The sequence below is a fragment of the Peromyscus eremicus genome, chromosome 15, assembly GCF_949786415.1.
Source record: "Peromyscus eremicus chromosome 15, PerEre_H2_v1, whole genome shotgun sequence".
NCBI classification, from domain to species: Eukaryota; Metazoa; Chordata; class Mammalia; order Rodentia; family Cricetidae; genus Peromyscus; species Peromyscus eremicus.
In genome coordinates this window covers 86,601,060-86,625,794 of record NC_081431.1, presented here as the reverse complement: position 1 = coordinate 86,625,794, position 24,735 = coordinate 86,601,060, and the positions used below count along the sequence as shown (strand labels likewise).

The 24,735-nt window shown below is 46.2% G+C and overlaps 1 protein-coding gene across 1 annotated transcript in view; it reads left to right on the top strand.

Moving 5' to 3' along the window:
- The first annotated feature begins 904 nt into the window (after positions 1-904).
- Positions 905-24,735, top strand: part of Kdsr (3-ketodihydrosphingosine reductase) — a 33,963-nt gene continuing 10,132 nt past the window's right edge. The window contains exons 1-7 of the mRNA XM_059280605.1: positions 905-1,098; positions 4,883-4,972; positions 7,935-7,991; positions 10,518-10,583; positions 10,795-10,890; positions 15,875-16,066; positions 20,626-20,709. Of these exons, the coding sequence (XP_059136588.1) occupies positions 991-1,098; positions 4,883-4,972; positions 7,935-7,991; positions 10,518-10,583; positions 10,795-10,890; positions 15,875-16,066; positions 20,626-20,709 (693 nt within the window). The 5' untranslated portion in view covers positions 905-990. The remainder of the gene's footprint in view (positions 1,099-4,882; positions 4,973-7,934; positions 7,992-10,517; positions 10,584-10,794; positions 10,891-15,874; positions 16,067-20,625; positions 20,710-24,735) is intronic.

The window sequence follows — 24,735 nt, the reverse complement described above, 5'->3', positions numbered from 1 at the left end:
TAAATTTGTTCAGTGAATGTGATGGTGGTAGTGAATGCCACAGCACACTAGTGGAGGCCAGAGGACAACCTCCAAGAGTCACTTGTATTATGTGGGTCCCAGGACATCCAGCACATAATCTTGAGGCTTGACAGCAAGAGCCCTTACCTGTTGAGCCTTCTTCCCGGCCCAGCAGCATTGTTTTGTTTGTTGGGGCTGGTGGTGAGCAAGTGATGAATGAAAAAAATAAAATACAGTGGGATACTATCGGCAGTAAAAAGAAATTAAATAATGTTAGGCATACTATGGAAGAACCTTTAAAGTTATGCTAAATCAAAGAAGCCAGTACAACAAACGGCATATTATTAGAACTCCATTTTGTATGAATAGGCGAATCCAGAGACAGGTTTGTGATTGCCTATGACTGGGCACAACGTAAGAGGAAATGGGGTGTAACTGCTAATGACAACAGAAGTTCTGTGGAGGGCGACAAATTGGTTGTGGCGATAGTGAGACACTCTCTATTCTAAAACCACTTTAAATCGGTGTTCTGGTATGCGAGTTAAATCTCCGCCACGACGGATGTTTTCGATTGCATCTGCCTTGATAACAAGGTGAACACCGTCCTCGGCGAAACTCAATCATCACAACTCCCAGCCGAGGCGCACAGCGAAAGTGAGCCGTGACCGTTTTCTAGGTGCGCCAGGAATATACGAACTGGAACCTGGGATTTCAGAGTAGAACCGCGGGAGTTTGGCACGAACAAGATCCGGAGATCCGAAAGCCACCGTTTGCAAACCTCCCACGACGTGGGCGGAGGGCCCACGGTACCCGTGCGGAGCCTGCGCAGCCCAGTCCCGACGCTGGGGGGCGCGGACCCAGGAGCCAGTCCGACGGCGGAGGGCCCCGGCTCCTCCTCTTCCCCTTGCCGCGGTGCCGCCCTCGCCCGCAAACCCAAACACTCCGGGCTGCTGGTGCGCGTGATCTCCCTGTGGTCGCTCGGGCCGAGAGATGCTGCTGCTGGCCGCCGCCGGCCTCGTGGCCTTCGTGCTGCTCCTCTACATGGTGTCGCCGCTCATCAGCCCCAAGCCCCTCGCGCTGCCCGGCGCGCACGTAGTGGTGAGTGGCCTCCTGTTGCTGAGCTTGCCCCGGGCGGCTTGGCCGACTTGGGCCACCGAGGCCACGGTCCCGGGAAGGGACGGCTGAGTGGGAAGGGTCAGCGGCCACCGTCGCCCCGGCACTGCCCTGCCCTTCCTGGCCTCGGGAACCCGCCCTCGGCGGCGCCAGGCTCCTCCCTGGGCTGCAGAGCAGTGTCACGGAGAAGGCGCCAGCCGAGTTCCCCGGGGCTCGGGGGCTCTGGGCTGCTCGCTGCTCCGCGGAGCATCCCTGGTTGCGGCTGTTTGGGGCTTCAGTTTTCCCGATGAGTCAGTCAACAGAGAGACTGAGAAACTTTGCCAAGGACACAGCGGTCGGTGGCTGGCAGGATGAGGGCGCGAACCCGAGTGAGAGCAGCCACTGCCCGGGAGTCCTAAGGAGCCCGCAGCAAGGAAGGGTCCGGGCCTCTGGGACTAGCCCAGGCAGCTGAGAGGGGAGGGTGGCATGTGCAGGTGACAGAGCCAGAGGGTTCTAGGAAGTGACTGAGGGGTGGCCTGGCAGCTTGGGCCGCAGGCTTGTCTCCGAGCTCGGCCGGAGTCTTGCTGCTGGTCGCTGCTCCAGTGCATCCTTTACCATCGGAAGGATGAGCTAACCAGCTTGGTTAGGGCCTTAAGATGGAAGGAGATAAGAGTGGTTTGGTTTGTTTCTGGCCGGAAGCTCGCGCATTCCTAATGTGCAGGCTTAGTTATGCTTCCTCCCCCGAGTTCAGAGCTTCAACCCTGGCCATTTCAAATCCGTGTCTTGTGTGGAACCCCCAACCCGAGGCACACTGAGGCAAGGAGTTGTGAAGAAGGACAGCTAGTTTCTAAGCTGGCAGTCCCGAGTGCCCGCCCATAGGTGACTTATGTGAACGTATCCACGAGAGTTCCCACTCATCTGATTAGGGTGGCTGTTTATTTTGGTGTGCTTTATGCCATACAGGGTTTGTGGGTGACAACGTGTGTTTCCATTAATTTACCCTTTGTAAAATTGTTGGCTTATTCCCGGCTGCTGCTTGCTATGCACGATGTGGAAAGAGAAGGCCAAACTTTACAATCATGCCAAGTTTTGAAAGTTTTACATCCACAAGAGAACTGCTTCAAATCATAGCTAAAAAGGTTGAGTTAAGGGCTGGGGAAACGGCTCAGTTTGTACAGGGCTTGCCAGTGCATCTGGTCCTGAGTTAAGGACACCAGCACCAGGAGGGTCACAGTACTGGAGCTAACCTGTGGATCCCTGGAGGTCACTGACCGGCTTGCCTAGACACTTGAGTGAGCTCCAGGTTCAGTGAGAAGCCTTGTCTCAAAAATTAAGGTGGAAGGTGAGTGAAGAAACATCAGACGTTGACCTTTGGCCTCTGCACAGGTGCACCAACATACACACAGAGCTGAATTGTTTCACAATTTTTGCTTACAAAGAGGAGCTCAGCTAGGGAGCCAAAGTCAGAATGAAAATTTGGATCCAACATTGACAAGGTACTTTCAGCTAACCTTGATGTCCTTCTGTCTCCTTTACCCATGACCGCACAGGTGAGATAATGGCTGCTTCAATGGACACGAAAATCTTTCCCGGCATCCTAGTTTAGTATAACACATTATGTGTGTGTGTATATATACAATTATCTCTGTGTAGATAACTGTAAATGACGTGACATGGCATGCATTATGTCACCATCTGTCTTTTAATGCCCTGAGAAGAGTAAGATGTGATGTAGCTGAGCCCTGTTACCGGAGCGGGGGCCGCACCTTACACTGCCCACCTGTGTGTCAGCATGAACAACTTGTAATTGTTTTCTGCTTTGTTTTTAGGGCAGTTCCCACATGCTGATGCCCCTGTCTGATCACAGCAGTGAAGCTGTGCCGCTCTTCTCACCCCTAGGTGCAGCAGGCAAGCTCGTAGCGCCCGTAGTGAGAGCTGTATGCCACGGTTAGAGAGATGGGATCATTTCAATGGTGTTTGCAGTGATCAGTAAGAGGGAATGTAGGGAAGGGAAATTAGACTGCACCTCTAGTGCCCTCCGTCTGGCTTCTGTGTAGTGATTTAACATTTTCCCACCCATTGTGAAAACCCTGATAGCTCTCTTAGCTCCAGAACAACACAGCCCAGGATTAGCCTGACTGTGTCCTTACGTGTCACTCAAGAAGTAGCTGGCTTGGCAAGAACATCATTTTTGTACACCCTGATCCAAAACCCAGGTCTTACTCCTGTTATGGAGAGCATTATAAATTGCAGGGCGTGGATCTTCTGGTTTTATTTAAAGTGAATCAACACCATTTGCTATCCTGAAACTCCTGGCTGGTATTTACATAATCCTTTGGAGCATAAAAGTTTTCTTGGTAACCTCATTTCCACTTCCATCAATTTATTAAACAGTAAATAGGGAAACTTTATTTATAAGCTTTGGCATCATGTTTTCTTTGTGGGAATGGCATTAGAGAACATTCTGCAAATTAAGGACAGTAGGGCCCGGTTGTGCGAGGGGGCGATGAGTGAGATGGACTGGTTTGGTATTTATCCTCAGGGATCTGATAGCCCAGCCAGGAAGCCAAGAGTATCTAGGTGGCTGTGAAAGGTGCATGGCGACAAACCAGGAAGACAGAGTGGTGTGTTCAGGAAAAGCTTCCTGGAGGTGGGGACAGTAGGGGTCATGTGTGATAGAGGGATGCCAACAGCTAAGGCAGTGTTGTAAAGCATGTGAGGACATTTTAGAGGCCCTGCCAAAACAGTTCATAAAATATCCTGATATCAAAAGCCTCCCCAGAGACAACATTTAGCCAAGGCAACAGGTACGTTTTTATAATAATCCTCAGTAGACATTTGGTTAATTATCTACCAAGTAAATCTCTCCATTAGAGTCAAGGTGAGGGTAAAGAGAAATGAGGTATTTTCAAGTACACAGAGATACATATCTACACTTGGAGGGTTTCATGATGATATGAACATTATAGTGTGGGAGATGTTCTTTCTGCATAGTTTTAGAATAGTAAAATATTCACAGTAATCCAAATGTATGACTGGAAAATGACTAGATTTTGACAGAGGTGGGTTTTGTTTGTTTTTAAGAGAGGATCTCACTGTATAGCCCTGCTGTCCTGGAACTCACTGTATAGACAGAGAGACTGGCCTGCCTCTGCCTCCAGAGTGCTAGGATTAAAGGTGTGTGCCACCACTGCTTTGCCTGGCCTTGATGGAGCATTTTAAATGCAGTATTGTAAGCCTTTTAGTTTTTGAACATTGACAACATAACGTTGAGTGCGTGCGTCTTTGTTGGGATCAAGCCCAGGGCCTCGCCTGTGTTAGGAAGAGAGCTCTTCCTCTGGCCTTAGCCCTGTATTATCCTTAGCCCTGTGACATGTTTTCGTAGACCTAGTCTTGTGTAGATGTGCAGGAAGGAAATGAGATTTGTTTGTATTTATAATCAGCAGCACTAATGTATTATTTCTTAGGTAGAATTGTAGGGCACATTCCCCTTGGTGACCTCAAGCACTGTGCAGGTTGTGGCTCCGCACTGAAAACAGTCAAACAGGAGGCCCTGCTGAAGTGTAATCCTTCAGGCTTGCACTCTTCCAAAGATAAATCTGCTACAAAGAGGTCGTGATTCTTGCAGATTTTATGGTTTGTTTTGTTTCTGAGACAGGGCCTCATGCAGTCCTAGTATCATGAAACTGTCCTTGGGAATGTCTTCAACCTTAAACTCCCGATCACCTGCGGATCCTCAACCGAGTGCTAGAGGAGACACTGCTGAGACATCTTCCTGGTGTCTTTGTAGGTCACAGGAGGGTCCAGTGGCATCGGAAAGTGCATTGCCATCGAGTGCTTCAGACAAGGAGCGTTTATAACTCTGGTCGCACGGAATGAGGTAAGTGTTCCAGGGTCCTCATGGCTGACTGACTAACGCAGTAAGTCCCAGAGACTGACTTGGTGCTCACACCTGTGTTGGGATGCCTTCCTCCCTGATCTGAGCTGTGACTTCTGGACTATTGGTTCTTTCTTGTATTGAGGCCAAGGACTTCTCTGCTGAAGTTGGATCAGCTCAGCAGGTTCTTATTTACTGCTGTTAACATGCCAGGCACTATCATTCGAGATAGGACTGAACTTGAGGGGAGACTGAAGGCATTGTTAAGGAGTACATCTTACTGAAGGCAAACAGATGTGCTGGCAGAAGCCAGTGCAGGGTGGTGTGTAGGTGTTTATCTGTCATTTCTCCCTGTAATTTGCTTATGACATGATAGGCATCTTTGGTGGCATCCACATTCCCCAGCGGAGTTTCATCCCTCCCAGTATGTGTAGCAATGTATTTTTTCCTGTGTCTAACCAATTCAGGGGGCTGTTTGTCTTTATATTGGGGGTCTGTAGTCTTGCTAAAGTTGCTTTCAGGGTGTAAAGCAGTGACTGTAACCCTTTGTTCCTTTTCGGGGGCTGGGGCAGTGGCTGCTCTATGGTCACTGTTCTTGACTATAGAGGATAGGGCTTGCTTGGCTTGTAGCAGATCTAGACAGTTCTGTTGAACAACGGAATGAAAGGAGGGACTTGGCCCATGCATAGTTGGCTGAGTGCTTCCCCAGGGTTTGTGAGTCAACTCCAGGTAGAACTCAGCATGAAATGCATGTCTATAACCCCAGCACTAGGGGGATAAAAGCAGAAGGATCAGAGGTTCAAGGTCACCCTCAGCTGTACAGCTAATTAGAGGCTAGCCTGGCCTACGAGAGACTCTGTCCTTAAGGAGAGGGAAGAGAAAGAGAAAATGAGGTATGGTGCCACTGCATGAGTGATTAGCTGCTTAGGTAGGGGTGGTTAGTTGAAAAGGTCTAGTGGGTAGCTGGGCAGTGGTGGCGCACACCTTTAATCCCAGCACTTGGGAGGCAGAGCCAGGCAGACCTCTGTGAGTTCGAGGCCAGCCTGGGCTACAGAGTGAGTTCCAGGAAAGATTCCAAAGTTACACAGAGAAACCCTGTCTCAAAAAACAACCAACCCCAAAAAAAAAAAAAAAAACAAAAAACCAAACAACAAATGGTTTATTTTGCCAGGTGGCATTGGCATACGCCTTTAATCCTAGAACTCAGGAGGCAGAGGCAGGCGGATCTCTTGTGAGTTCGAGGTCAGCCTGGTCTACAGAGCGAGATCCAGGACAGGCTCCAAAACTACACAGGGAAACCTTGTCTGAAAAACAAAACAAACAAACAAACAAACAAATTCATTGTAATGTCTAAAGTTAGCCCGGTGGTGTTGGTGCACGCCTTTAATCCCAGCACTCAAAGGCTCCAAAGAAACCCTGTCTCGAAAAATCAAAAAAAAAAAAAAAAAAAAGGAAAGGCCTAGTGGAGAAGGCAGGCCAGAAAGAATCTCTGGAGAAAATTATAAAAATACTGATCCAGAGAGGGGCTGGGCTTGGTTGTACACACTTGAATGCCACCTAACATGAATGGAAACACGGATGTAGTAAAATGCCACTTGATGAGTTTTTAGCAAGGCTAGAATTTCACATGAGAGCTTCGAATGAGCAGGTGGCAGGCTGGAATCCTCACCGGTCGTATTTGAGTGAGCGTGCAGAGGGCTTGCTGGCATGCAGACAGTCTTTAATTTCGCATAACCTTCCCTTGCAGTCTGTATTCAATCCCCAGCATTCAATAGGAATGCATGCTTTTGTCACAGACATCATGTTTGTAAACTGCACTTGTCCTTTGAAGATACCTGTCCCCTCCCCCTTTTATTGTATCACAGACTAACAGATGGTGGCCTTGTCAGACTTCCCATTGGCCCACCTCTGTCTGCCTCCTGTGTAACTCCAGGCTTGGTTTTAGCCTTGCTGGGGATTGAGCAGGGCTTCAGGATCCTCCTCCTTTGTCCTTTTACACCTTCAAATTGTATTTAAATCTATGACAAATTTAGGTTCTGTAATCTTGGACTTGTTTATTTGAAAATAACAGAACAAAATGGGGGACTTGGAAAAACTTGGCAATTATCTGGGTAGCTCTGTAGGTCTGAGGAGTATTTTATACCCAGATGTATATCCATCCAGTCCTTCCAAAAAGTGATTGAGTTTTGCTCTGTTTTTTATAGGAAAGGAGGAAAATACTGATGTTATCTTGCATAAGCCCTCTTGGTGTGCAGCCACACACCTTTAACTTCGCAGAGCATTGTGTTGCTGTGTGTTTACTCTCTGTCACTGCTGAGTACCGGCAGGTGACAGTGTCTGTTAGGATCAATAGGCTGACCATGAGTGCCGTTAACTGGGATTTGAGGTTCGGTTATTTTTCTTTCACCTCTGCAGTGAATTTAAAACCACGCTGTGACTTATCCATAGCCTCACATATTTTGCCTCTCTTTCTCAAGCCCGGAGTTAGCTACTGTAGGTTCTGTCCCACAGAGCATAGTCTCAGTCCAAGCCCGCAGTTGGCTACTGTAGGTTCTGTCCCACAGAGCATAGTCTCAGTCCAAGCCCGCCCGGAGTTAGCTACTGTAGGTTCTGTCCCGCAGAGCGTAGTGTCAGTCCAAGCCCGGAGTTAGCTACTGTAGGTTCTGTCCCGCAGAGCATAGTCTCAGTCCAAGCCCGCAGTTGGCTACTGTAGGTTCTGTCCCGCAGAGCATAGTCTCAGTCCAAGCCCGCAGTTGGCTACTGTAGGTTCTGTCCCGCAGAGCATAGTCTCAGTCCAAGCCCGGAGTTAGCTACTGTAGGTTCTGTCCCACAGAGCATAGTCTCAGTCCAAGCCCAGAGTTGGCTACTGTAGGTTCTGTCCCGCAGAGCGTAGTGTCAGTTCAAGCGGTTACCTTTTCTTTCCTTTTGAGCAAATGCAGACAGAATGTTTCTGTGTTGCTTTTAGGACAAGCTGCTGCAGGCGAAGAAGGAAATCGAGAAGCACTCTATTAATGATAAACAGGTAAGGTGGCGCCTTAGGGTTCATTCTCTAACCTGACTGACAGTTGTCTAAATGGGAGAAAGGATGTTGCTTCTGCTGCAAGTAGGTCACTGAAGGCATTTATGACTTTCCCAATTAAAATACATTTTAGGCTGCCTTTTAAAAGATGAAAGTGTTTGAAATAACTAGAATTTGGATCAGTCCAGAAACCAAAAGGTATGGACTTCCATACATACCTAAAAATGGCCAAGCAATGATGCTTGAGAAAATGATTTCATTTCAGCTACTGAAAAAACAAACAAACAAAAAAATCTTGAACACTTAGGTGGAAAGAACATAAGAAAAGAAATTAGTTGTGTAATTTGGGGTACCAAACTACAGTGCAATGTGTATTTTAATGACAAGATAAGTGCTGCACATCCATCATCTAGTTTAAAGAAATGGGATGTAATGGAGTTTCTGACCCTCTCTCCCCCAGCCTTTGTGCCCGATACCAGCCTCTTGTTCCTAGAGGCCACCTCAAACTTGACTCTGAGGTTGTCCATTCTTTGCTTTTCTTTAAACTTTTACCGTCTGTGGTAGTGTGTGAGTCCCTAAATAGAGTTTTGTGTGAGTGAATGAATACACCTGTGTGTGTACATATGTACTGACATGTGTGCACATATGTGCACACTTGTGGAAGCCACAGATCGACACCGAATGTCTTCCTTGGTCTCTCTTCATCTTAGGTTTTTGAGATAGGGTCTTTTGGTGAGCCTGGAGCTCATGAATCCACTCGCTGGCCAGCAAGGCCCCCTTGGTTGTCTCTGCATCCCCGGCACTGAAACTGTGTGGGTGCTGGGGATCCAGACTCAAGGCCCTCAGACTTACATAACTAGCACTTGGCCAACTAGCCACCTCAGCCCCTCAATAGCATGCGTATGTATGTGTGTGTGTGTGTGTGTGTGTGTGTGTGTGTGTGTGTGTACTTCTATATACTTATATTTTAAAGTTCTGTATCTTTTTGAACTTTGGCATTATTCTTATTTTCTTAACCTGCCTTAATGAGACCATTCTCATAGTGTGCAATTGCTCTACTTAAGACACACATTTCCTGAGTTTTCATACAGAGTTGTGCAACCATAACCACAATCAATTTTGGAGTGTTCCCAACACTGAAGTCTCCATTCTGCTATTAGCAGTCACTCCCCATTCCTGTCCTACCCTCCTAGCCCTAGACAAGTACCAATAAACTTTATAGCTTGATAAATTGATGTGACATTATGACATTTTTATGCAGTATTATGCAACTTTATTTCTTCATTCTATATTATTTTTAAAATTCATCTGTGCTGCTGAATAAAATAGCTCATGTGTTATTTTCTTTTTTTGAGATGATTCTTTCCATGGCTGTGCTGTCCAGGCTAGGCTCAAATCCCAAGGCTCAGATGATTCTCCCGTCTCCACTTCTTAACTAGATATGACAATAGGCATGCATCCTACTACCCACCTTCACTGAAATGCACTATTATTGGTATGTGATATGCAGTTGTATGTGCAAACACTTCTACTTACCTGTTCTGTAGTTGGTGGCTATTTAAGTTGCTTCCACATTTTTGTGTTGTTTGTTGCTGTCATGGCAACCTTCATGTGGTCTCTTTACACACATGCTCAAAAATGACTGTGGCTTTGGGGTCTGGGGCAAGGCGAAAAGCAAAGTTTCTCATCTCTCAATGGCTGGGAAAAAGGGGAGGGGGTCCTCAGTACACGCTGCCCTTCAAGGACACACCTCAGTGGCCTACATTCTTGCTGTTAGGCCCTACTTGTTGAAGGTTCCACCGCCTGCCAATAATACCACGGACCAAACCTTTAATGTAGCACCAGAGATACAGATTTAGTCCCAGACTTTCCATATGCCTGGCTGCTCGCTGTGGCACCCACTGCCCTGTCCCTTGTCACAACCCCGTACCACCGTATTGTTTTGTGGGTGTGTTCTTCCATTAATCACACCAAAAGCAGATTTAAAACACTGAGATTTTATGTCCAAATTTGGCCTTCATTACTGGAAAGAGTTGGCTTTAATTTTTAAAAGTATGTTTTACAAACGATAGACCAAGCATTTTTATGTACCTGTAGCTTTGTAGTCTCAGTATTGAAAAGGCTGAAGCAGGAGGATCATTGTGAGCCCCAAGCTATCCTTGGCTATATCTAAGTTCAAGACCAGCTCAGACTGTGTAACAAGACCCGGTCTCAAAAAAACACTAGTTTTGACACCTGCTTCTCCAATAATATTTTTTACACTTTGTGTGTGTGTGTGTGTGTGTGTGTGTGTGTGAATGTGAGTGAGAGAGGGAGGGAAGAAGAGAGAGAGAGAGAGAGAGAGAGAGAGAGAGAGAGAGAGAGAGAGAGAGAGAGAGAAATGGAGAGAGAGAGAGAGAGAGAGAGAGAGAGAGAGAGAGAGGTGGGTTCCCGGGATAGAACTCCGGTCATCAGGCTTGATGGGAAGCACCCTTACTGGATGAGCCACCTTGCAGGCCCTGACCTCTCCCCCTTCTTCCTTTTTAATAGGTGGTACTTTGTATCTCAGTCGATGTGTCTCAAGACTATAACCAAGTGGAGAATGTCATAAAACAGGTAAGAGGCAGGTCGGGGTGATTTCAGTTCACTGCTTGACTTTTGGTTGCTTCTTACTGTTTTGCTATGTGGCTTGGAGTTGGCAACTCTTCCTATAGGTTCAGTGGTTCAGTGGATTTTATTTATTGACCTGTTTTTTCTGCACAGTGAATCTTTCATTCTGTCATGAAATGTTTGGAACAGTATGTAATGTTCTGGACTATTCTTCCAGGCACAAGAGAAGCTGGGTCCTGTGGACATGCTGGTCAACTGTGCAGGAATGTCTCTGTCAGGAAAATTTGAGGAACTTGAAGTTAGTTCTTTTGAGGTAAGTGAGAGGTGTTTGCTCACCTTGAGTCAAAATGATATATCTTCTGTTTTAAAACAGGCCTGCCAGGAATCTCAACGACTAATTTACTTTAGTACTGAAGAAATGGACATTAGATTTGAAATCTAAGTGCAAAGCATTTTGTGGCTGGCAACGCATCAGTCTTGTTTTAATGTTCTCCTAAGCTTCCATCAGGGTAATGGGTTTTGAAAGCTTGACTCTTAAGTTCAATTGCTCTCCTTTCTTATAGAAAGCGAGACTGCTGGACCAGTGTCAGAGCTGTCTTCTCATCGACTGTAGGAAGTACCACACACTCGTAGATGCACTCAAGGCTTGCAGGAGAATCGAGGGTAGCAAAGAGCAGAATGGTAGGACCTGTGGGTCTGAGGTGCCCTCATCAGCTTGGCATACAAGAGGGTTGTTTATACTTACATACGTTCATCTGGGTACAGTGGAGGTGAGATTGAAAGATGATGTCAACAGCTATGTAAATAATCAATCTGGGAAAATGGTTGTAGTCTAAATATGAAGTAATAAAGCAAAAGATTTGGGGGTTCCTAGAAAAAAGAGGAATAAGTGTATGGGTATGCATATGTCTGCGCGTTTATCTGATTTATAAGTATGTATGTGTGCATGCATAAGATGATGTCATAAGAATATTTAGACTATGAGAATGGGGATAAAGACTGGATTGAGGAATAAATAGTTACTAAGTTGAATGCTGAGACCCTTGGAAGTAAGGTGTGTGTGTGGAGCAGGAGGAATGGGCATGTTTACATTTGTGTCTGAGATGGCTATGCCGGTGTAATCACGTGGATGTTTTATGAAGCTTTGAATAAAAATAGAAGCAACAAGGGGCTGGAGAGATGGCTCAGAGGTTAAGAGCACTGATAGCTCTTCCAGAGGTCCTGAGTTCAATTCCCAGCAACCACATGATGGCTCCCAGCCATCTGTAATGGGATCTGAATGCCCTCTTCTGGTGTGCAGTCATACATGCAAATAGAGCACGCATACCAAAAAAGGGGGTTGCGGATTTAGCTCAGTGGTAGAGCGCTTTCCTAGCAAGCACAAGGCCCTGGGTTCGGTCCTCAGCTCTGAAAAAAAAAAAAAAAAAAAAAAATAGAAGCAACTAAGTGTGGAAATCTAGGTGAGTGTTTGATGGTGTCACTGAAGAGGAGACACAGCTCATTGCTGGGGTGATTCAGCGGGTGATTCCCATGTGGTCTTTGGGTGACATTTCTGAGATTGCACTCACTCATTCTGGACTTTGCTCTGATTTCTTTTCCCTCCGCGATTTTGCCTGTAACCCTTCCCTGTAATAAATCCTCTACCACTGTATGCTGAGGACCTTGGAGCCTTCTAGTGAATGACCAAGCCTGGGGTGGTCCCAAGGAGCCCCATAGCCTTCTCTTAAGTCTCCTAATGGCTTTTCTCCCAGTTTCTTGGAACCGTATCTCATTTTTCCCGTGCTGTTGAAATGTTGAAAATGTCGAGTCATTTTGGTTCTACAGTATCGCTCCTTTGTGAATGTGTTTGCTTCCTCAGAGAGGCTCGTGTTGTGTTTTGTATTGGAGGCTTTACAGGATGTCTGCTGACCCTTGCCTGTGATTTCACGTTTTATTGAATGGAGAGTTCTGTGCCCATGAATGGAGCTCTCTTTTGGGGTGATGGCTTGGGCCATGTCTTGTTGGGCACTTTGGGGTCAGTATCTGTAGGTCTTTTTTCTTGGATTTATCCAAAGCCCCCAAGAAGTGACCTAGGCTTCTGACTGGGAAATGTCTGCATCTCCCAGTGTTAGAGGGGATTCTGCATTCAGTGTCTAGACAGATGTTCTAGGTAAACTGACATCTAACTCACTTAATGTATGTCAGTCCTTTCTAGAAGTTCTGTCTCCTTCCAGGCAGGATACCACTAAGATCTAACTGGGTTTTGTTTTGTGTATTTTTTGTTATTGTTATGTCAATTTCTAAAAAGTGAACTGAAATCCTTATAAAATAAAATGAAGTGTGTTTGTTTGAGACACCAGACTGGCCTTACTCTTCTCCTGCCTCAGCTTCCTAAGTACTGCTCTCACAGGTCTCTCTTCTGTCCCCTAGCAAGACTGGCTATTTTAGAGTGAAGGGAGTTAGTTAGCATATTGTGATGTTGTGTAGCTATCTAATTCCAAAACATTTTTGTCTCCCCAAAGGATACCCTATCACGTTCTTAAGGCCCCTTCGTACTGCCGTGTACATCGGGGCTTCGTTCGCCGTTCTGGGGGCATACTGCAGTGTGTTGGTCTGTTTAGCATCAGTGGCTGTTTGGACTCTTTTTACCCGACCCAGCCCCATCCTAGAAGCTCTGGGTTTCGTCTGAGCCCTTGGGGGTTGTGTTGTACAACGCTGCCGCTTAGTTTCTCTGCTGCCATCCAACATTCGGTTTCTGTGCCTCGCCAAGTGTGCCGCCGCTTGGCGCTCTGCTCTCCAGCTTTGAAAACATTATTGCTTTGCCTTTCATTTTTATTTTCTTCTCTTAAAAAGGGGCGGGGAGCTCTTAGCTGGCTGTAGTGGCTCATACCTATAAGCCTAGCTGTTAGGAAACTGAGGCAGGAGAATAAGCATGAGCTTGAGGCCAACCTGGGCTATGAAGTGAGTTTCAGGCCAGCCTACAATGTGAGACCCTGTCTCCAAAACAGACAAATAAACCTACTGTTTACTGGTGTTTTAGTGGGTTCTCTAGAAAGAGCTGAGGTGAGCAGGGGTCTTATTCTTCCTTAGATAGTTTTTGAGGTTCTTACTACTAAAACAGTATAATGTGGAGCTGGAGGGATGGCTAAGTGGTTAGTGTTCTTGCTGCTCTTGCAGAGGACCCAGATTCAGCTCCCAACACTCATCTTATAGCTCAACTGTAACTCCAGTGCCAGGGGATCCAGTGCCCACCAGGCACACACATATATGCATACAAGACACTCATTTACATAAAATAAAAATGAAAGTATTTAAAATTAAAACAATATAGTGATATTAAAGCATATCCTGAAAAAATGCAGGAATCCTAGTGTCTGAACATAATCAGTATTTTCTGGTTATTTTTGGCTTTTGCCAAATATGGTCTATATATCTCCTGCCGTCTACTTTTTAAAATCTCAAGATCATAAATCTTTCCCCCTCACTCCTGTGTTTCCAGTTCCTTAAAGTTTTCTTAAAGTTCCTTAATATTCTGCCACATTGTCATCGTGGTTTGTGTTTAGTTTTGCAAGATGACAGCGTACAACTTTCACTGTATACACTGTGACCATCCTCAGGTTCTCACGTTGAGCAAAGGTTTTAAGAGTTCTTGCCATGGGAAGCTATGAGTGCCTGTGTGGGCTCCTGGCTGTCCCAGTGAACAAGCCGGTCCGGTGTGTACTGAGTTCTTACTGTGTGGGCTCCTGGCTGTCCCAGTGAACAAGCCGGTCCGGTGTGTACTGAGTTCTTACTGTGTGGGCTCCTGGCTATCCCAGTGAACAAGCTGGTCCGGTGTGTACTGAGTTCTTACTGTGCGGGCTCCTGGCTGTCCCAGTAAACAAGCCAGTGTGTACTGAGTTCTTACTGTACACCATGATCTGTGCTGGCACTTGGCTTCTGTTTTCTCCCCCAAATCCCTGCAGCATCCTGAGGTAATTCTGAGGTTAACCCCGTCTTCAGCTGAGAAAATGGGCAGTGTCTTTTTCTCATGAAATCAGTAGTAGGCTGGTACCAAGGCTTCAGCTCACATCTGTTGTTAGCTGGTGCCATTTTCTCTTGGTGATCTTTGCTTAGCTTGGAACAAATAGGACTAGAATCACTTAGAAGCTGTCTCCTAAAACTGTCTTTCACCAAGTATTACCTACAACGACCTAGAACGAAAGCTTAGGGGTTGAGAGAGTTTCATCTCCCGCAGAGGACCTAGGTTTGGTTCCCAGCACCTTACGCCTGTCTTTAATTCCAGTTGCAGAAGATCCAGTGCCCTATTCTGGCCTCTGTGGGCACTGCACACATGTGGTATACAACATAATTGGAGGCAAAATACACATACCTAAAAATATCACTATACAACATTATCTAGAGTATACAGTGTTAGAGCAGGGTGAGGGCAGAGGTTGATGTTGGGGGTCCTCCTCTCTCCCTCTCCACCTTATTTCAGTCTCTCACTGAACCTGGAGTTCACCATTTTGGCTACACTGGCTGGGACTGTCCAGCAAGTCTCTGGGATCTGCCTGTCTCTGCCCTCTTCCTCACAGTGCTTGGGTTACAGGTGTGTGCCTGATGCCTGGCATGTCTTTTGTGAGGGTTCTGGGGATCCAAATTCATTCCTCACGCTTACACAGAAAGCAGCCTGTGCCCCGCCCTAATTTTGACTATTTTTCATCAAAGATGGAACTGCTGTCACTGTGAGAATTGAAGACTAGATCAAACTAGTCTTCAAAGGGTAGGTCCTAAGTGTCGTATGTCATCTACAGCATCATTCACTTCCTCATGTAGCCAGCAAATCTGCTGCACCCCACCTCCCCGTCTCTTGGGCTTTGTCTCAGTCAGTGTTCTATTGCTATGAAGAGATGCCATGACAAGGCCACTCTTACAAAGGAAAGCGTTTAACTGGGGCTGGCTTACTGTTCAGAGGGTTAGTCCATTGTCCTCGTGGTGGGAGGTGGACAGGTATAGTGCTAGAGCAGTAGCTGAGAGCTTTACATCCCGGTCCACAGCACAGACAGACAGACACTGGGCCTGGTGTGGACTTTGGAAACCTCAAAGCACACTCCCAGAGACACACCTCCTCCAACAAGGCCACACCTCCTAATCCTTCCAAAGTGTTCATCAACTAGGAACCAAACCTACAAATAGATGAGTCTCTGGGGCCATTCTTATTTAAACCACCGCGGTCTCTATTAAAGAAATTAATCCTGGGAAGAGACAAAACAAGCCTTGAGCAGGGCGTAGGCTGTTGACCGTGTTTCCACCTCATGTGACCTCTTTGTTCCTTGCAGAAGTTAATGAGCATCAATTACCTGGGCAGCGTGTACCCCAGCAGGGCAGTGATCGCCACCATGAAGGAGCGACGGGTGGGCAGAATCGTGTTTGTGTCCTCGCAGGCGGGACAGCTGGGGCTATTTGGTTTCACAGCCTACTCTTCATCCAAGTTTGCCATAAGAGGATTGGCAGAAGCTCTGCAGATGGAGGTAAATGTTGTGTTTGTGTTTGTATTTCTTCCTCTCGGATCAGCAGCGTGAGCTCTGTAGTTTTCTAGTTTCTCTGCCTGCGTTATTTGCATTCAGTTAAAGACTTGTAAATCTGATACCAGTGTAAAGAAAACTAATTCAGTTGTAAGTTCTGAGTTTAACGTTTCTTATTGCATAAAAATTGTACTCGGGATGGAGGCAATTCTGAGGGCAAGGGGGCATCTACTGTGTAAAGTACTTGAGATGCCTTGCTGGCCCTCGTTGGCTTCTGCTCGAGTGAGCCAGGAATGTCCTTAGATAAACAGCTTTCTTAAAGATCCGTCCTGGGCCAGTGGGTAAAATGCTTGGTGTACAGTGTGAGTACCAGAGTTTGGCTCTCCGGAACCCGTGTACATCCTAGGTGGATGTAGCAGCCTGCCGTAATTCCTGTGCTTAGTAGGTGAAGATGGGATCCACAAAGCAAACTGGCTAGATTAGTGTTATCAGTGTGAGTCCAGTTGAGAGACCCTACCTCAATGCATAAGATGGAGAATTGTTAAGAAAAACTCCCAACATTCACCTCAGGCTTCTGCACACACATGCTTAGTCAGTAGAGCATGTATGGCTGTGAAATTGCAAGAGAAGGTGCTGGAATTTCTTCTCAGCCATCACGCTTAAGGACTCTGCAAATAACCATTTTTGTTTGTCTGTCTTTCTCTCTCTCTCTTTCTTTCCTTCTCTCTCTCTCTCTTTAACACACACACATGCACACACACACAGGCACACACACACACACACACACACACACACACACACACACACACACACACAGGATATTTTGTGTATGAGCTAACAAATAAAGCTTTCCTGAAAACAGAGGGGAAAGCCAGCCACTAGTTAGCCATAGAGGCCAGGCAGTGGTGGCACACACCTTTAATCCCAGCACCCAAGAGGCAGACGGATCTCTAAATTCAAGGCCACCCTGAGCTACACAAGATTGATCCTGTGTTTTAAAAGAGAAACAGAGCAATGGTGGCACACATCTTTGATCCCAGCATTTGGGATCTCAAGCCTTTAAGCCCAGCACTAGAGATGTTGAGACAGCAAGTGATACGACTTGGTGGAGAGAGGAATATAAGGTGGGAGGAAAGAGGAGCTCAGCCTCTTTTGGCTGAGGATTTCGTAGACGTAAGAACTAGTGGCTGGCTGCTCTGCTTCTCTGATCTTCAGGCAGTTAGGTTTCTTCATGCCACTTTTGGGGAAGGAAATTGAGTTTTTAGTGAATTCAGTGAGTTGTTCAGAGTCACATAGTTACTTGGTAACAGGAATAATAAACAAGGTCCAACCCAGTGACTGCAAGTTTACAAGTCCTTTGCAGCCAAGGATGTGTCTGTCATCAGGGCAGAAGTCGGTGTGTGCATCTGGCAGCTGCTTCATCTAGTCCTTTCGGCTTTGGTCTTAGAATCCATACAGTCACAGGAGTTTAGGAGATAAAAATATATGCCCATTAAGGCTTTCCCCATGTCTGACAATGAGATTCACAAATTGAGGACAGAGTGTATCATCTGGGTGCCCTGGTTTTCACTTCAGAGGGAACAGTGACCCAGTGGCTGGTACAGAGTCTTCCCACCCTCTTGATGACAAGAGTGATTTTTCACACTGCTGGTAGCTGGCCTGGGCTAAGTCTCCTTGACTCCTGTGCATTGCAAGTGCTATTACTTAAACAAACAAAAACATACCATCCAAAAGACTGCTATTTTATTGGAGAAAATATATTGAGTCTTTTGAATCCAATTTATTCATAGTAAAACTTGCATCAAACCAAGATTTCCCTATAAACTAATAACTGGTTTTTGAAATCTGGATAATTTGGTCAGTTTTTATGAGTAAAACCAACATAGTTGCTAAAATGCTTAATGTTTTAAATAAACTTTTTGGTTTAGTTAACTTTTTAAGTATTCTCTGTACCTCCCTATTCCCCAAAACTGAAGTAAGATTCTGGAAATCTGGGCACAGTGTGTTTAATTGAATGCTTTGTTGGTATTTGGGATTGGATTTTCTTTTTAGTCTTTTAGATACAAATATATTATTTAAAGATCTTTTTAAAACTTGATCTTTTTGACAAGTATATTTCGGAAGTGGGTTGTAGCCAGAGATGTATTCAAGATTCAACCGAAACAGCACAACAGCACTCCCACCCAGGTGTTCTTGCCTCCCCTCCTGACCGTGCCCCCCCCCATCTCCTTCCACCATAGTGCAGCAGTAAGCTGGAGGTTAGATTCTCCACTTCGGAGTAAGCAGGTGGGGTCTCCTTTCCAGCCCTGTATTCTCGGGTTAATAGAACAAGGAATAACAGCTCTGAAGTGGGATGGTTTTTTATGATAAACTGGTTCTTAGGCAAGCCATCCATTGTCTTACCTCTTTGAGGCTGGTGCCCAGTAGAAGGGAGAAAATGAGGGCAGGATGGGGGAGAGGCAGAGCAGAAGGGTAGAAAATGGCCGTTCTGCAGGACAGGGCAAAGCAGACTAGCTCGGCAGGATTCCGTGAGATTGAGCATCACACTTGTCATAACTCAGAACAAGTAAATGTAAGTTAACCTTTTTGGTTGGGTTATAATACTAACAGTTAAAGATGTAGGCATAATTTTACATGTCCTGATTTTTGCAAATTATGTGAACAAGAGTATCAGGAGACCAGGAACTGTGTGAGGGACAGAGAGCTGTCCATTCTCAGGACTGTGTTGGCACATAGTAGTGATTTAGTAAGAGTTTGCTGGGTGATCGGACCAAGGGCTGCATAAACGCTAAGCTGTTCATCATTGGAAGCATCCAGCCATAGACTAGCTGAGTCTAGTCTTGATTGATTGCAGAGACGAAGCTGGCCCCAAAGGGAACTGCTTGGTTCCTCTCCACCTTGGTATTTACGGTTCCTCCCCATGAGAGAACCGTTTTAGCTATTGGTGACCCATTCATGGCCTTGAGTTTGCAAGGCACTAGTTTGAAAAATCGTTTTAATTATCATAAACAGTACAGTCCTTTCTTACTGCGGGGAGTGGGGGTGAGGGAGCAAGGTAGGGAGCAACACAGAGAAGGTCTGGGAAGTCGGTGTCGGTCTTTGTGACACTGCCTAATTATCATTTACTCAATTTCCTTTTTTCTGAGTTATTTTTCTCTGGTCCCAATACAGGACCAAACAAGACTACTAGAGACCAGTGTTTTATTAAGTCCCCATCTCAAAAGCAAATGTGAGAGAAATCGCTTATCGTTGTCAGCTGACTCACTTACGAGCCCGGTTGGCCTGGAAGGGAGCATTGGCTGCCAAGGCCAAGCTAGGAACCCTCTTGACCTGGACACACTGGGCCGGGGCCAGCTTTCACTCTTGCGTCTCCTTGGCTGGCTGGCCAGCACCTGCTGTTTCTCCCTGGAACTCCTCCGAGGCTGCACAGCTGTGTCACTGAGGGAATCGCAGAAGTAAAGGGCTGGCTCCCTGGTGGGAGGATGGGGCTGTGGAGCACTGTCAGATTTACCATCCTTAAGATTTTCAGTGGCTAGCCTTGTCGCCTCCCCTTCCTAATGCCCCAGATGTCTTTATGAGGACAAAAACGTAAGCCAGCAGCAACTAAAAATATCATGCCAAAATGAACTTGATGGTTTGAGCCTTTGGCTTGCTAATTACTAGGTTAAGAAAACAGGTAACAAGGTTGCTGTTGGCCACCGTTTGGGAGACCGTCCCCTGAAAACAAGGTCCACGGGATTGTTGGAGTGTGTTCATCAGTAGAGAAGTTGAATGGGAAGAGAAGATAGGGAACAGACAAGCTTTGGAAGAGCCAGAGGGAGGTTAGAATTAGACAGAATAGCTGTAAAGAAAATCGGGAGAACTGGGCATGGTGGTGCACACCTGTACCCTAAGCATTTGGGAAGCCTTGGCAGAATCCCCAGTTCAGACTAGCCTGGGCTTACACCATGAGAGATCTTAGTGTCAAAGGGCAGAGGGGAGTTTCTATGTGTAAATACTGGCTGAGGCTCTTTGCAGGGATGTTGCTTGGCTAGTTCCACTTTGGGGATCCACCCAGGGTGAGGATGGTTTCTGCTGATGCTGTGTGGGCGGGTTGTACAGGGACTTCTCCAGACCTGGATTCGGGCGCAGCAGCAGCAGCAGCAGCAGGCAGCGGGGAAGGCAATGTGAGTCACCGTGTTTCGCAAGTGAAATGAACCTAACAGCGTTGGGAGCAGCCTGAACGGCAAAATGACCATATAACCCTGTTGATAAGGGTGTAGACAGACCCTGCCTTGAAACTCAGCCCAGTTCATGGGCAGACTCTGAAAAGCACACTGGTCCACACCGGCAGCTCCAGCCTTTGCCGGTCGGCAGGCAGGGAAGAACCAACTGGAGGTGGTTGAGGTACTTGAGAGCCAGGGGAACTCTTGAGGGTCACTTCTGAGTCACCACAGAGGGGAGAGCACATTGGGGGCTCTTCACTGATGACTGTCACCTCAAAGTCAGCACAGCTGAGACAAGTTCACGGGATGAATACAAAATGGTCTGTTTACTCAAAGTACAAACCTTGTTTGTGTGACCAGGTGAAGCCTTATAATGTGTATGTCACTGTGGCCTACCCGCCGGACACGGACACCCCTGGGTTGGCGGAGGAAAACAAGACTAAGGTCAGTACTCCTACATGATGTTAGCCTTCTGTGTTGTACATATGTGTGTGATGTATTTTGTGTGTGATGTGTGGTGTGTGTAATGTGTGGAGTGTGTGTGAGATGTTGTGCGTGTATGGTGTGTGGTGTATGTAACATGTATGTATGATGTGGGTGTGGTGTGTGTCTGTGCATAAAGTATGTGTGTGACTCTGTGTGGGGTTGTGCATGTCTGCGTGTGTACTGTGATGTGTATATGTAATATGTGTGTAGTGTATGTTTGGTTTTGTGTGTGTGTGTGCACTGTGCTTGTTTGAGTGTGCAGATGCATATGGAGACCAGAGGACTACCTTGGGTGTTCCTCCTCAGCTGGTGTCCACCTTGGTCCTGGAACTGTTCGGTAGGCTGAGCTGACTGCCACGAGCCTCGGGGTCCTCCTGCCTCTGCTTCCCCGGGGCTGGCTTTGCCAGCCTGTACCGTCCAGGGCAAGGCATTGCGCATCTTCAGTGTCACACCCTTATGATTTTCACCCCACGTTGGCTCCTGGCCATTGCCTGTTAGTGGTTTTGACTGTGTCTGTAGGGTGCATGGTGCTGAGCCAGGATCTGCCTCCCTGGGGTTCTCCAGGCGAAGCTCCTTCCTTCCTCTGCTCCCAGCCCCCTTTTCTTAATGTTTAACTTAATTTTTCCCAACTTTATTCTCTCATAGATCATAGTTGTCCAGCACTGCCTGTGGTCCTGTCTCTCCCACATTTCATCCATGTGTTTAAAACCAGTACATACATACATAGGTCTTGCTTTTTGCTGGGGAAGCTACTATGTAAGCCTCAGATCTCCTCCATCCTCGCTGTGTTCTCCCTGTGAGATCTGATGGTCGGATTCTGTGTTTATATGTAACTTTAGGGTATTATTGAAGTCTGCACCTCTCTAATGACATATCCTTTCTTGTATGTAATCGTTTAACTTTGTGTGTCTGTGGCTCGTTCACTGAGGAGAACTGAACGTCCTTGGATCTGAACACCTGGGGTTTCTGTTACTTTCATTCTCTTTCCTCAAAGCCCCCGCTTCTCCTGGGACTTCCTGACGGGGCACAGGCCTCAGCTTGACATTCTGGCCCTCCACTGTCTACTAGGTCCCTTTTCTGTCCCTTTGTTAGAATCTGCGTCTTCTACTTTCGTCATTTATCTGCTCACTTTAGTGGCACTTCAGTCATTGCAGAGAAAGGTAACATTTGTTTAGAATCTGCCTTAACAAAAATGATTTCTTTTTCTTTTCCTTTCTTTTTGTGGTTGTTGTTTTTGATAGGTCATTTTATTGGGTACAAAATTCTAAGTTGAAAATGATGGTCCTCAAAGTTTTTTGGGCATTTCTCACTAAGTTGTAGTTTCTGGTGTTGCTGTGGGGACCCTGTGACCTGAGAAAAGCCACTTGCAGGGGGAAGGGTTTGTTTTGGTTTCCTGTTCATGGTTTCAGTCCATCAGGACAGGGAGAACTGGTGGGCAGAGCCGTTCACCTGACAGGAAGCAGAGGGAAGGGGAGTTCAGCAAGCACCAGGGTGAACATTAGCCTCAGGAGTATATTCCTAATGATCCACTTCCTCCAACTGGGCCCCACCTCTTACCTTTCACCTCCTCCCTATAATCCCTGCAGACTGTGCATTCTTCAGTGACTGAGCAACCCTCTGTTACACACCCTAGGTGTGAGTCCCTCATCCCCGAGGCATCTAGAGGCCAGTCAGGTTTACAGTGTATTGGTGGTGCTCTTAATTTTTGGACATGCTTCCCTTTTTATCTTTTAAAATGTCGTTTGATGTGAAATGCTCTTATGTGCTAGACACTCATGGTTGCCCCTTTATTCTGTCAACTCAAGAGCTTCAGTTCTGGAACATTTTCAATAATGTTTTCCATCCTAAATATTTCAGACGGTTCTTCCCGGGGCCATTGTCCCGCTTTCTGGTCTGATTGTCTCACTTCCTTCTCCTCTCCGCATTTTCTTTCTCCTTCAGCTTTTCCACTGAAAGTTTTATTTCTACTGATTTTTTTTAATTATATCTTTTTTCTGTCATGGAGTTTGTCTTAGAAATCTGTTCTATTGCTGTGAAGAAACAGCAAGACCAGCATAACTCTTTTAAAAGGGAGCATTTACTTAGGTCTTTCTTACAGTTTCATAGGGTTAGTCCCTCACCATCGTGGAGGGGCATGGTAGCACAAAGGCAGGCATGGTGCTGGAGAAGTAACTGAGAGCTAAATCCTGATCCTCAGGCAGAGGGAGATCTTGGGCCTAGTGTGGACTTTTGAAGCCTCCTGAGGAGCTTCAGTCTGGATGTTGGTTGGTTTTACTTTTGCTCTTTCCATTTTACTGTCCCTTATCTGTTTTCACTTGGTCGCAATTACAGTTGTTCAGGCATTCTGACCTCACTCGGTGTTCACATTGAGTGAGATGCAGAAAGGCGGGTTGTAAACCTCTGCTTTGCCTGGAGATAACAGATAAGGAAATCTCCTTAGATTTCCTTATATGGACATCTACTCCCTTTTTCTCATCCTTTCCCCACTGAGGTGTCTCCTGTGCTGTGGTGGAGGCTGTTAGAGATAGAACTAAGGCTCTGATTGGTCCACTGCTGGTCTCCCACCCTCAGTGGGCAGATGGCTTGGATCTGGTCATTCAGCCTCCATACCGTCTATCTCACATGGACACAAAGGTTATATGAAGTGAGCTCAGGTTATCCTGAGCTGAGTGCAGGCTCTCTCACATGGACACAAAGGTTATATGAAGTGAGCTCAGGTTATCCTGAGCTGAGTGCAGGCTATCTCACATGGACACAAAGGTTATATGAAGTGAGCTCAGGTTATCCTGAGCCGAGTGCAGGCTTTGTTCATCTGGCTCCTCCTCCTTCTCTTTGCCTTGACACATAGCAGACAGATGAAGTGGGTGGGAAGAAACCAATCAGAACACACCACCTTGCACTGAGAGTGATTTTAGTTTTAGACAATTACTTTATATTTTCCTTTTTTCCTCTTACATTGTATGTAGATCTCTGTAGCATAAAATTTGGATGTTTATGTAGTCTATGTCCTGTTTTTGTTTGTTTTTTTTTGTTTTTTTTTTTTGTTTGTTTTTCGAGACAGGGTTTCTCTGTGTAGCTTTGCGCCTTTCCTGGAACTCACTTTGGAGACCAGGCTGGTCTCGAATTCACAGAGATCCGCCTGCCTCTGCCTCCCGAGTGCTGGGATTAAAGGCGTGCGCCACCACCGCCCGGCCTCTGTTTTTGTTTGAAAAGAAAAAATATTTTGATGTAGAAACCCTCCCCCATTTTCTTTTAAATTCAGCCATTTTTACAATTTCTTTCTGTTTAAAGAAATAAATTGAAACCAAACCTCCTGCCTCAGAGATCCGCTAAATGCATTTTTAATACATGCTGCATAGTCTTTAAGTTTGAAGCTAAAACTGAAGAAAAGTGGTGATTTCTCTGAGATTTGATTCTGATGTTAAGTTTGTATGTTTTCATTTTACCTCCAGTAAAAGTCTGGACAGATTTCTGGTGACTGAAACTTGCGTTGATCTGTGGTGGACACCTTTCTAACTCAGGGCATCTTGCATGTCCTCACCCACCTGGTAGGCTAGAAGAGCAAATGGTGGCACCATCAAAGGGACCTTTGTCCTCTCAAGTTCATAAGGAATTTTAAGAAGAAATACACTGAGCATGGTGGCACATGCCTGTAATCCCAGGATTCAGGAGGCTGAGGCAGGATGATTAAGAGTCCTAAGCGTCTCACAAAACCAGACAAGGAAGAGGAAATATATTCTAGGCTTTTCCCCTCAAGCCTGTGTAAAGAGTCAAATTTACAGTCTCCTGTGGCCTAACGCTTCAGTTGGGAACTCTTGAAGAGGGTTTAGATGTGTTAAAGTACTACTAAGAGAAGCCGATGAAAAAAGAGAAACAAATTACTGCTCACAAGTAAATTAGGACACAAAGTATAAATAAGAAGTAGCCATAGTGTGGATTAATGCAGAAATAACGGAGAAAAGGCGAGGGGGAGGGGAGAAAGAC